Source organism: Gekko japonicus, unplaced genomic scaffold, assembly GCF_001447785.1.
Source record: "Gekko japonicus isolate JY-2015 unplaced genomic scaffold, Gekko_japonicus_V1.1 scaffold350, whole genome shotgun sequence".
NCBI classification, from domain to species: domain Eukaryota; kingdom Metazoa; phylum Chordata; class Lepidosauria; order Squamata; family Gekkonidae; genus Gekko; species Gekko japonicus.
Genome location: NW_015160845.1, coordinates 651,760 through 664,720, shown reverse-complemented (window position 1 = coordinate 664,720; position 12,961 = coordinate 651,760). Strand labels below are relative to the sequence as shown.

At 47.6% G+C, this 12,961-nt stretch overlaps 1 protein-coding gene across 1 annotated transcript in view; it reads left to right on the top strand.

The window, feature by feature from the left end:
- GC (group-specific component (vitamin D binding protein)) overlaps nucleotides 1-12,961 on the top strand; it is a 173,726-nt gene that overhangs the window by 48,882 nt on the left and 111,883 nt on the right. The window contains 2 exon segments of the mRNA XM_015420007.1: nucleotides 11,749-11,900; nucleotides 11,984-12,039. Of these exon segments, the coding sequence (XP_015275493.1) occupies nucleotides 11,749-11,900; nucleotides 11,984-12,039 (208 nt within the window).

Sequence of the window (12,961 nt, the reverse complement as noted above, 5' to 3'; positions counted from 1 at the left end):
TCAGATGCATCAGTTTGTACAATGAATTTTCTAGTTTCATCCGGCCGCGCTAGGATAGGTTCAGAGGTGAATAATAGTTTGAGCCGTTGGAACGCCTCATTACATTCAGGAGACCATTTAACAGGCGCTCCCGGCTTAGTCGAATCAAACCCCTTCCCCTTGGTTTTCAATAAGTCAGTTAAGGGAAGAGCTACTTGGGCAAAGCCTTTGATAAATGCGCGGTAAAAATTGGCGAATCCGAGAAATGCTTGAAGTTGCCATCTGGTCCTGGGGGGTTCCCATTCAAGAACGGCCCAAATTTTCCCCGGGTCCATTTCCAACCCACCTCCCGAAATGCGGAAGACCAAAAAATCAATGTGCGTCTGATGAAATTCACATTTGGACAGTTTGGCAAAGAGTTTGTGCTTGTGCAACCTTTTGAGTACTTCTCTAACCAATTTGACATGTGAGGGGAGGTCCTGTGAGTATATTAACACGTCATCTAGATAAACAATCACCCCTTTGAACAACAAGTCATGCATGACTTCATTAATCAAGTTCATGAAGACCCCTGGAGCCCCTTGAAGTCCGAAGGGCATGACTAAGTACTCAAACTGTCCCAGCGGAGTGTTGAATGCCGTCTTCCCCTCATCCCCCTCTTTGATGCGCACATGAAAGTACGCATCTCGTAGGTCGAGTTTGGAGAACAGTTTCCCCTTGGTAGCCTCCGCTACCAGGTCTTTAATTAACGGCAATGGGTAGGCATTGGTAGCTGAAATAGCATTCAAACCACGATAATCCGTGCACAATCTAAGCCCCCCGTCTTTCTTCTTCTGGAAAAGAACTGGTGCCGCGAAGGGGGGCTTAGATTGTGCACGGATGTTGAATCTCCAAATGTTGAATCTTTATAGAGTATTAAGTGTGAGCCTGGACCAGTTTCAACCCACATCTCTCCCCTCCCTGGCTGAGGAACTGAGACATCTACGCCCCTAGTACACAATAATGTATTTTTAAACAATACATACATTTTAAAAGGCATCCTGTTAACAAGAGTTTCTTTCTGAAGTGTTGAAAGTATTAGGGTTATGCATGGCCTCACACCCTGAAAATTTTGTGGTTGGCTTCACCTCTTGCGGTAGCCATTTTGTCCTTCGTCCACCTCTTTTGGCAGCCAGTTTGGCCCCGTGTCAGAATTCCAAAGATGCCCACAGGCTTCAAAATGTTGGTGACCCTCAGGGCTTTTTTTGTAGAAAAAGCCCAGCAGGAACTCCTTAGCATAATAGGCCACACCCAACAGCAGGAACTCATTAGCCTATTAGGCCATGCCCTGACAGGACATCTCATTAGTGTATTAGGCCACAACCCCATGCCTTCCCTTGGCTTGCCTGGGCACTTCACGGCTGCGGGGAGCCCAGGCAAGTCCCCCCTTGAAGGGAAGGGAAGGGAAGGCAGTTTAAACTTGTTCTTATGTTCTTATGGCTGCGAGGAGCCCTGGCAAGCTGGCCCTTGGACAGGCCGGGGAAGGCATGGGGAGGCATTTAAATGCCTCCCCGATCCTTCCAGGACCCCCTGGCCCGCCCGCCTCAGAGTCGCGGGGGGGGGCTGCTCTCCAGGCCTTCCCTCTGTAGCCAGGCACAGGCAGAGGTTTTGGCTGTAGAGGGCGTGGCCAACTCTGAAGCCAGCTGGAACTCCGTTCCTATGCGTTCCTGCCCAAAAATAGCCCTGGTGACCCTTAATCAACACTGTTCATGCAAATGTTTTTTTAAAAAATATATTTCTGTAGCATCTGTAACATCCATGATGCATTTGGGGCTCCATGATCCTTTTACAAGATTGAGTAAAAGGACTCACGAACCCTGGTGCCGTATTCACTCATAAGAACATAAGAACAAAAGAGAAGCCCCTGTTGGATCGGGCCAATGGCCCATCCAGTCCAACACTCTGTCACACAGTGGCCAAAAATACCAGGTGCCATCAGGAGGTCCACCAGTGGGGCCAGGACACTAGAAGCCCTCCCACTGTTGCCCCCCTCCCCAGGCACCAAGAATACAGAGCACCACTTGCCCCAGACCGAGAGTTCCTATCTTTCAATCCACTTTCAGCGCACTTTCCAAATGGTTTTTGCCGGTTCGCACAGACCCTTTCTGCACTCTTCTTTTAATCCATGTCCACCCTGGTGTCCTCAAAGCAATTCTGCATTAACATCGAATTCAACCTTCATTTTAATCCAGGTTCCCCCCCCCCCATTCTGCACTAAAATTGAGTTCAATCTTTTTATTCTGGGTCCCCCCCCCCATTCTGCATGACATTCTCTCCCTTCGGTGGTCAACCCGGTTTCAGCCTGCTGTTGCCCTGAGTTATTTGGATGCTCTTTTGCTGTGGATTTAAATTGCCTCGACTCGAAGATTGAGAAAAACCAGAGTGTCAGACAAATGTGGAAAGGACCACAGTCAAATCCAGTTGGAAAGAGCACTGAAAGTGGATTGAAAATGCATGTGTGTGACTTCAGCCCCAGAATCCTGGGGTTTCTTTCTACCGATCCCACTCTGCCTGGTCTCCTGTTCTTTTAATTGTCCAGTGGCCAGTTTTATCATAAACCTTTGGATTTCTTCAAGTGTGCTGGTATAACAAGCGAAGGTCAACGACACTGCATAATGATTTCCCCCACTGCTTCGTAGGAGCCTTAAACACTCCATCTGTCACTGTAATGAACACAGATGATGCCTCCTCAAGTGCTTTTCTGTCTAAACAACCAAACGATGCACATTTCACAGGAACTGGAAAATAGCAAGCCCTAATGTGTACCGATGCTCATTTCATATGTATGTGCTTTTTTTATTATTCTCATGTTTCCCTGCTCCCCAAAGGAGCCCAAAGCAATTCACGAGAGCAACAGTGTAATAATCCAGTGAGTAAAAATTAAAATATGATAATCGATAGTGCCAAATAAAGTAATTGCAGAGATAACTCCCAGTGCTGTTAGGCAGAAACCTTTCTTCAACTTACAGGCTTTTCTAAAAGCAGGGAGATCCATGTGGGTAGCCATGTTGGTCTGAAGGACCAACAAAGTTTGATTGCGGTGGCACCTTTAAGACCAACCAAGTTCAATTCTGGATATAAGCCTTCATGTGCATGCACACATGGACACAACGTTTATACCCAGATAGTGTTGCCAAAACCCCGATGAGGGCAGGGTTTCCCCCACTTTCTGGCCCCCCAATCCACCGCCAGCCAGCTGGCCAGCGGGGGGAGCCCCACCCCTGAAGACCCCTGTTTTCCCCAACATGCCTGGCACAATGATGTCATCCGGAGGTGATGTCATCAGGCCCGGCACGTTATGCGGGGGATGCTGTAACACAGAGGTGTCAAACATGAATTAGGCCCCCCCAGAGGGCTTCTCTCAGGCCCGCAGTGGAACTGGCTGTCTTCTGCTTCTTCTTCCAGTTCTGCTGCTGCTGCGTCATCGTAGGTTTTCAGCTTACAGGTACACACAGTTGAACAGCATACTCAAGATTGCAACAGCACAGACATTTTGATGCGATAATTCAGAGCAAGAGGTGTCAGTGATCAGACACTTTTTTTTAATAGCATTTTATTGAGTTTTATATATTTTTACATCCTGTATTACTTGTTAGTTGTATACAGTATCTTTCAACAGCATCTAATAAACAAGAATAGAAATGTTCAGACACTGTTAAATGAACAAAATATTGCTAACGTTTTAAGCGTGTTTTTATTTTAAGTAAAAAAAAAACCTTTGTGTTTGTGACCTTTATAAAGTTTCTCTCTCTGCTACCTGGCATTACATTTTATGACGCACACGCCCCAGCCCAACAAGGTCTCATTTATGTCAGATCCAGCCCTCATAACAAATGAGTTTGACACCCCTGGTCTAGCATTTGGGTAAAAACTTTCTTTCCTCCATTCCTCTGATTTGCCCTAGGATTCGGTGGCTTTTCACAGTTGCTGTTCTCTCTTTCAAAAAAGCCACGATGGAAATAGCAGAATAACTCCAAGGGCACTGTAAATCTTGCTAAACTGCCTGCCACATGGTGCTGGTGATTAGAATTCAGTGCTCTGGTAAAGCTCACACTGCAATCGCCTCTTTCCTTTCATCTCTGATCCCTCAGAGAACATGCAGAATTTAAAAATTCTGAGTTAAAAGCCAATGAAGTCTCCTAAATGGATTAGCGTGCATCATCCCCTTTTAAAAAAAAAAACAGAAGCCAAAGTTAATAAATGAAGCCAAGTAATTACTTCTGGAAGCATTACAAATGCACCCTCGGTGTGGTGCATAGAGACCACGTCACTTAATAAATACATCTATTCTTCTGATGGAAATTTGATTACTCACTGCCATTCCACAAAAGTGTATCTATTTCTAGCTAATTATGGGTGTGTCACATCGATGCTCTCGTCTCAGGGGCAGAAGCCGTAAGGGTCTCGGGCAATGTTCCCTTTAAGCTGTGGAGTCTTGTGAGCAAAAATTCTACTTTGTGAGCTACTGGCCTTAAAGTTGTGAGCGAGCGATTTGGCTGCTGCATAAATCAGTTTGCTCTGGAGCCCTCCTCCCTGAGCTAAGGCAAAAATATGTGAGCCGGAGGCTAAAAACCCGTGAGCTAGCTCACACTAACTCAGCTTAGAGGGAACACTGGCTCGGGCCCTAAGAAACAGGGATGGCTCCAGATTCCTCATCCTTGATATTTTTATTTATTTATTTATTTAGGCATTGTTATCCCGCCCTCCCTGCAAGCGGGCTCAGGGTGGCTTACAAGGGGCATGAGCCCATACATAAAACCAGATAAAACGGTAAAATCACATAATCATACCAATAACAATAATAAAGTGCTTTCAGTAAACAAGACGGCCTTGAGTGGTGTTGATGGCATCCTCAGTCTTCCCCATTGGGTGGCACTGTCCAGCAGATGGTTCAAGCCAATCCCACATTGTCAGTGCCGTGCAGTTTATGGCAGAACTTCCAAGGGCGATTCCTCATCCCAATGGTATCGCCACCATTGGTGGTGATGGCAGCGGCAGCCCCTATGCAAGAGCCTGGCGGAAGAGCTCCGTCTTGCAGGCCCTGCGGAACTGCATAAGGTCCCGCAGGGCCCTGATCTCCTCCGGGAGCTCGTTCTACCAGGTAGGGGCCGCCACTGAGAAGGATCTAGCCCTGGTTGCAGCAAGCTTTACCTCCCGGGGGCCTGGGATCACCAGACGGTGTTGGGTCCCCGACCGAAGCTTGGGTCCCCGACCATAAAACTTCTCCTTTTGATTTTTGCTTCTCCCTTGTGCAAACAGAACCAGTGATTCTCTGTTTTCATCCTGACCCGGAGAGCCCAGGCTAGCCCAATTTTGTCAGATCTCGGAGGCTAAGCAGGGTCGGCCCTGCTTAGAATTTAGATGGGAGACCACCAAGGAATGCCAGGGTCATGACATGGAAGCAGGCAACAGCCAACCGCCTCTGAACCTCTCTTGCCTTGAAAACCATACAGGGTGGCCTTAAATCAGCAGTGACTTGACGGCAACAGCAACAATGGCCCCTGCCACACAGGGGGGGGGGGAGCACGGCCAAAGTGTGGCTTTTTAGAGCCGCACCAAAAGAGACACGCGGCGGCGGGATCACATAGATCCCCTGAGCCGCCGCGCAGTTGCTCCCCGGCACTGAAGGGAGAGCGAGGCAGCCAAACTGCGCATGTGTGCGCATACGCAGTTTGGCCAGGAACCTGGATTGCTCCTGAAGACGGGCGCTCCGGTGCTCCGACGGCCACACTTGCTGCGGCATTGCAGGTAAGTCCTGCTCTTTAGCAGGTTCTTTTTTCATCTGCATTACTGGCCTGAAGGGACGGATCGGGGACGGGTGCACGCCGATTCCCAGATGTTGCGGTGTGCTCACGCCCCTTTGCTGCGCCCCCGATCCGTCCCTCTTCCGGGCCAAAACCTCCCGTGTGACCGGGGCCAATGATATCAGTAAACCAGCATTCTACACTATACACAAAAATACTGCCAAACCTTACCCCATTGAAGCTTGGAACTGAGCTCTGCCATGCTCGATCTCCCCAGATACTTGATGAGGAAAACCAACAGTCTCTCAAGAAGGAAGATGTACCAACCTACAAAGACTATTTAAAGAAGATACTGGAAATCGCTGAATTGGACAATCTTACATTGAAACTGCGTGGAAAAGACGATGGTCACAATTTTATGAATGGCTGGATACGCATTCATCGAAGATAGAGGTTTTTCTGCTATACTTACATTCTATTGATGTGTAAACTCAGAGAAGGATTTTTATTTTATTGTTATTTGGTATCTGTATGTTTGTGTCTTAGGTTCGTTCTGTATGTGTTGAAACAATAAAGAAGGGCTTTGAGCCCATTAAAAAATAAAAAAGAGCTTTTGTGTTTGTCACTTAAAATGATCACTTCCCAATTTTATTCTATTTTGCAGCTGCACAATGTGCACTGAGCGCACACGAACACACATGTTCTTGTGGCCCTTTCTTACATGCCCTGAGGGAAATGCTGATTGCCACTTTGGGGTCAGGAAGCAATTTCTCTCCAGGCTGGTTTGGCTGGAGATCCTGGAGGTTTTGGTCATCTTCTGGGTGTGGAACAGCGGTCACTGCGGGTGTGGAGGGGGAGGTATTTGTGAATTCCCTGCATGGAGCAGGGGGTTGGACTAGATGACCCTGGAGGTCCCTTCCAACTCTAGGATTCTATGATTCTATGAAGCTGCCTTATACTGAATCAGACCATTGATCCATCAAGGTCAGTATTGTCCACTCAGACTGGCAGCTGCTCTCCAAGGTCTGAGGCTGAGGTCTTTCACATCACCTACTACTTGATCCTTCTAACTGGAGTTGCTGGGGATTGAACCCCCTGCATGCCAAGCAGATGCTCTGCCACTGAGCCCCTCCCTGCATTGGGGACCAAGGCTTATCTTCCTGGCCTCTGTGGTCCTTTCCACATTTGCCTGCCACTCTGGATTTTCTCAGTGTTCGAGTTGACGCGATTTAAGTCCACGGCCCTTTCCGCATCTAGCATTTGCTCCGTTGTTTTACCAAACCCACGATGGAACAGAAAAAGATGCGGCTCAGAACCTCATTCAAAATACTCCGGGCGAGTGCCACACTGACTGCAGAGTCACCCCTGAATGGCCATAAAACGGCCACACATCTAGGGAGATGGCTACCATCAAACCGAGAGATCGAAGGAAGTGAAAGCTGCATGTGGTCTGGTTGTTGTCGTTCAGTCACACAGTCGAGTCCGACTCTTCACGACCCCATGGACCAGATCATGCCAGGCCTTCCTGTCTTCTGCCGTCCTCTGAAGTTTGCTCAATTTCATGTTTGTTGCATCAATGACACCGTCTAACCATCTCATCCTTTGCCGTCCCCGTCTTCTTTGACCTTCAATCTTTCCCAGCATCAGGGTCTTCTCCAGTGAGTGCTCCCTTCTCATTGGGTGGCCAAAGTATTTGAGCTTCAGCTTCATTATCTGGCCTTCCAGGGAACGGTCAGGGAACGTGGCATGCAATGTAAAGGGGAATTTCTGTTCCAGCGTGGGTTTGGTAAAACAGCGGAGCAAGTGCTAGATGCAGAATGGGCCCACGGCAAAACAGCGTCCAAAACCCCCAGGCCAACAGCTGGCTGAAACCAGGCTGACCACTGAAGGGAAGTAACATATTGCAGAATGCGGGGGGAGAATTTAATTTTAGTACAGAATTGCTTGAAGGATACAGCAGTGAACGTGGAGTAAAAGGAGAGTGTGGAAAGGGCCTCTGTCTCTGTGTTTTCCTTGCCTTGCCTAGCCAGAGACACTCTCTGATGTGTGTGTGAAACAAACCAGATCTTTTTTAAAAAATTAGCAATTTTATTAGAAGTATATATCACACATATTACAACGTTTGCTTATTCGGCTTACAACGATACCAGAACAGGAACCCAGGAAGTTGAAATAATATATTCTGTAGCAACAAAATCTCAAATTCCAAAAATTAGACTATCAACAATACACTTTCCTTTTTTAAAATAAACATCGTTTGTTTGTTTATTTTGAGTTTTCAAACTTTATTGAAGTAACCAGGGGTCGTTTCATAGAAAAAGAGCTAGGGGAACTCATTAGCATAACTCATTAGCATATGCCACACCCCCTGACATCATAAGGCCTGGCAGTGGAACTGCAAGGCCGGCGGGAGTGCGAGGAAGCCCCGCCAAGGCCCTCCCTGGCCCAAGGCAGGCAGGGGTGGGGAGAGGCAGAGAGGAAGCAACTTACCCTCCCTCTTCTCCTACCTCCTCCTAGCTGAATGAGGGCTGGAAGCGAAGCGGCCGGAAGCAGGGGGTGGGGCTTCATTGTGTGCCCCCCCCCCGCACCTCACCCAGGAGAACTGCGATCCCCCGTGATCCCCCCCCCAATCGACCTCTGGAAGTAACAATTCAGCTTACAAAAACCATATCCAATTGAGTGACATAAACTATTACAAAAAAAAGTAACTATACAGTGAACACTAACTATTCATTTACATCAGTGTGTTTTCATGTATAAAGAAAGAACATTTACATAGTAACAATAAAGATTCTGTATCCTAAACTCTGATATAACACTTAACGGTGACTATACATCAAACATTCCTGCAGTTGAGGCCATTCGTCTGATAGAAATTTTTGGTTTGCCAGATATTCTAGCACTGGATACCATTTTTCATCAAGAATTGAATTTTTAGGAAATTGCATTCCTCTATTAATAAGGCCTGCAATATTCTCCATAATGTATTGGTACCACAGTTTACTAAACCATAACAACAAAGATGGAGCCTTTTGATTCTTCCACCTGGAAGCTATTGCTGTCCTAGCTGCTACGGTTAATATGTTCCCTCTAAGCTGCAGAGTCTTGTGAGCGAAAATTCTACTTTGTGAGCTACTGGCATTAAAGTTGTGAGCCAGCGATTTGGCTGCTACATAAATTAGCTTGCTCTGGAGCCCTCCATCCTGAGCCAAGCCAAAAACGTGTGAGCTGGAGGCTAAAAAACTGCGAGCTAGCTCACACTAACTCAGTTTAGAGGGAACACTGGTGTGAGGACTCTAATCTGGGAGAACCAGGTTTGATTCCCCTACTCTTCCACTTGCAGATGCTGGATGGCCTTGGGCAAGCCATAGTTCTGACAAAAGCTGTCCTTGAAAGGGCAGTTCTGGAAAGAGCTCTCTCAGCCCCACCTACCCCACAGGGTGTCTGTTGTGGGGAGGGGGAGGGAAAGGAGTTTGTAAGCCACTCTGAGATTTCGAGTGAAGGACGGAGTATAAATCCAATCTCCTCCTCCTCCTCCTCCTCCTTCATTTCTCAACAGACTTGAACCCAGTGGCCAGCAATTTAAGAACAATGTTTCAGAACAAAAAGGAACTTCACACCCTATCATTTTTGTGTGTGACTGGATGTCTTTCCAAAATCATTGCATCACTTCACATGACCCCCAACAGTGGGCCTATGTTCCAGTTTGTTAACAAGCTTTCAGACATTCTGGATTATATTTTGAAGACACATGATAGGCTTTGAGTGGTGTTAGGTACCCTCTTGTCATGCCTTGAAACGATCGAGGTCTGGGAGCTATTGATGAAGACAGAAGTGAACCAGAAAATCTGACAGCACCTGCAGTCTGATGGATCCTTGCCTAGGAGTAAGCCCATTGAATACAGTGGGACTTCTGAATAAACATGTATGGATCAGGCTGGAAGAAAAGGGAAGGAAGGAAAAATTCAGAGCTGACCGAGCACATCCATCTGCATAATCTTTTTTTCACTTTTCCATTATTGTTCTTCTTTGTTTCCTCAGTGGAGTATCGAGTCTAGCTTGACTTGCAACACATACCTCCCACACAGCAAAAATTTCTGATTGTAATGGCTTACTTCCTTAAATGAACAGCAACATTTAGCAGCATTTACAGGAGTGGGGGGGGGGGATGAAGTGTTGATCTAGTTCAAGAAAAGTGGGATCAGGCACTGAAGGATAAATGGCTCCCAACACAATGGAAAGAGTTGTTGTTAGACATTAAATCTTGGTTTACATCTAAGTCATTGACTCCCCTCCCCAGGGTCCTGTGGGATATTTTTGTTTTTCCTGTGAACTAGATTCAAGAAGGGAAGAAGAAAGGAAAGAAGGAAGAGGAGGAGGACTTTTATACACCACCCTTCACTACCCAAAGGAGTCTCAGAGCGGCTGACAAACTCCTTTCCCTTCCCCTCCCCACAACAGACACCCTGTGAGGCAGGTGGGGCTGAGAGAGCTCTGAGAGAACTGATCATGAGACAGCAGCTCTGAAAGAACTTGTAACTGACCCAATGTCACACCAGCGGCTGCATGTGGAGGTGTAGGGAATCAAACCCAGCTCTCCCAGATTAGAGTCCATGCTCCTAACCACTACACCAGACTGGCTCTCAGAGGGCCGTCCCCTCCCCTAACCCTGCCATTCCTTGGCTCCATCCCCAAATCTCCAGGGATTTTTCAAGCTGGAGTTGGCAACCTCACTAGCACAAGAACTAGAGGCCTGATTACAGGAAGACTTCTCCCATTTGGTGCAATTTCTTCAGAAACGTTCTTAAAATGATTCTCAGAAAGAAGATGGGAAGGTTAAAAAGAATTCTTTAAAAGGTAAATTAAAAATAGATGAAATTATATATATTCAGATGTACAGATGTCTTTAAGGGTTGTTGGGTTTTTTTGCTTATCTGCATAATGAGCTCCGTTTTCCATTTATTAAGGCTACTCACATCGACAAAACTGGGTCTCTATAAATAGAAAATCGTTTCAGGGTTTGGAGGACAATACAGAAGCCAAGCAGGTTAGGGAAAGGCGTTGCTAACTTGTTTACAAAAACTTTCCTAAGCGAAAATAGTTGCAGTTTGCTGTGAATTTCGGGGGAAATGAGCTATTGACAGCATTTTCTCTTAACACACTGGGGCCAGGATCCAAAGAGACATTCATAATGAGTTCATCAACTACAAAACATCTTCAACGTGCCTGACAGAGAAAAGAGAAGGTCCCTGTCCCAAGGTGCATACATATGCTAATGAGTTTATGTTGTTGGGTGTGGCCTAATATGCTAATGAGTTTATGTTGTTGGGTGTGGCCTAATATGCTAATGAGTTTATGTTGTTGGGTGTGGCCTAATATGCTAATGAGTTTATGTTGTTGGGTGTGGCCTAATATGCTAATGAGTTTATGTTGTTGGGTGTGGCCTAATATGCTAATGAGTTTATGTTGTTGGGTGTGGCCTAATATGCTAATGAGTTTATGTTGTTGGGTGTGGCCTAATATGCTAATGAGTTTATGTTGTTGGGTGTGGCCTAATATGCTAATGAGTTTATGTTGTTGGGTGTGGCCTAATATGCTAATGAGTTTATGTTGTTGGGTGTGGCCTAATATGCTAATGAGTTCCTGCTGGGCTTTTTCTACCAAAAAAAGCCCTGATACACTGTAAGAGTCAAACTACACATACTTGCATCTTCCAATGTGTAAAGTGTGGAATGGCTGGTCCCACAGGTTGCTGCCCTGGCGACGCAGCCGGGGCATCCGGCCCCACGGGGACTGGCTGCTGTGCAAGAGGCTGCTGCCTTGGAGGCTGCTGCTGTCCCGGGAGTACCTGGCCAACTGGGGGAGCTGCTGGCATGGCGGGGCGCTGCAGCTGCAGCTCGTGTTGCATTGTAGTAGCAATGAGATGGGGTAGCTTGAGCATCATGTCCTGCATCTCTCTTCACATCTCCTCTTGTTGGGCTTGCAGCTGGTGTTTCACACGTTCCAGCTGGTCTTCGGCCCCACCGCCATGCCTCCCAAAATCCCACTCACTCTCTACGGGGGGGGGGAGATGATCATACCAGCGGGTGCCCCTCGGCCGAGGGGTGGTCACCCACAACTCCCGAAGCGGGCCAATGAGTACGGGTCCCACCAGGGCTTCTCCCAACTTAGTCCATCTCCCCCACCACACTCCCCTGTGGTGGTAACGGTCCCTGTTCTAGTGGGGGCCTCTTCTGCAGTGGTAACTGGAACACCCCCATCTTCCTCATCGCTCATGGTAAAGTACGGGGTTGAGGATTATAAGAGTTTTGACACTCTGTCAGAGTCCCACAGCAATCAGTTCTCAACAACGTTCCTTCAGAAGGTTCGAGTTTATTGAGTTCAGTAAAGGCAGGTCATCTGTGCATACATCCTGTGTCAGAACTAATTGCTGGCGTGCGAAATGCAGAGATATACCCAGTTCAAAACAAGGGCCCCTAATGGGTCTGAGACAATCAGGGTCGAAGCTGAAGCCTGCCCAGGCTAACGGGTCTGCGTTCCCAGAGAAAGCATCAGCAGCCTGGTACCAAGGTCACAGGCCCAGGATAACAGATAAGATGAAGAAGAAGAAGAAGAAGAAGAAGAGATTGGATTTACACCCCGCCCTTCACTTGGAGTCTCAGAGCGGCTTACAAACTCCTTTCCCTTCCCCTCCCCACAACAGACACCCTGTGAGGTGGGTGGGGCTGAGAGAGCTCTGACACAAACTGCTCTTTTTCAAGGACAGCTGTGCCAGAGCTTGTGACTGACCCAAGGTCACATCAGCAGGTGCAAGTGGAGGAGTGGGGAATCAAACCCGGTTCTCCCAGATTAGAGTCCGCACACTTAACCACAACACCAAATGAAAGCTAAGATTCCAGCATTCCCCAGTTGAGGGTGGGGGATTGCCAGGGGTCATTTCGTAGAAAAAGAGCTAGGGGAACTCATTAGCATAACTCATTAGCATATGCCACACCCCCTGACATCACCGGAAGTGTGTCATAAGGCCACATCCTCTGACATCACCGGAAGTGTGTCATAAGGCCACACACCCCGCCCCCAACGGTCCGGGCTGCCACCGCCAGCCTTGCAGCTCCACTGCCGAGCCCCATGAGGGGCCCGGTGGTGGACCTGCAAGGCCGGCGGGAGGGCAAGGAAGCCCCCCGAAGGCCCTCCCTTGC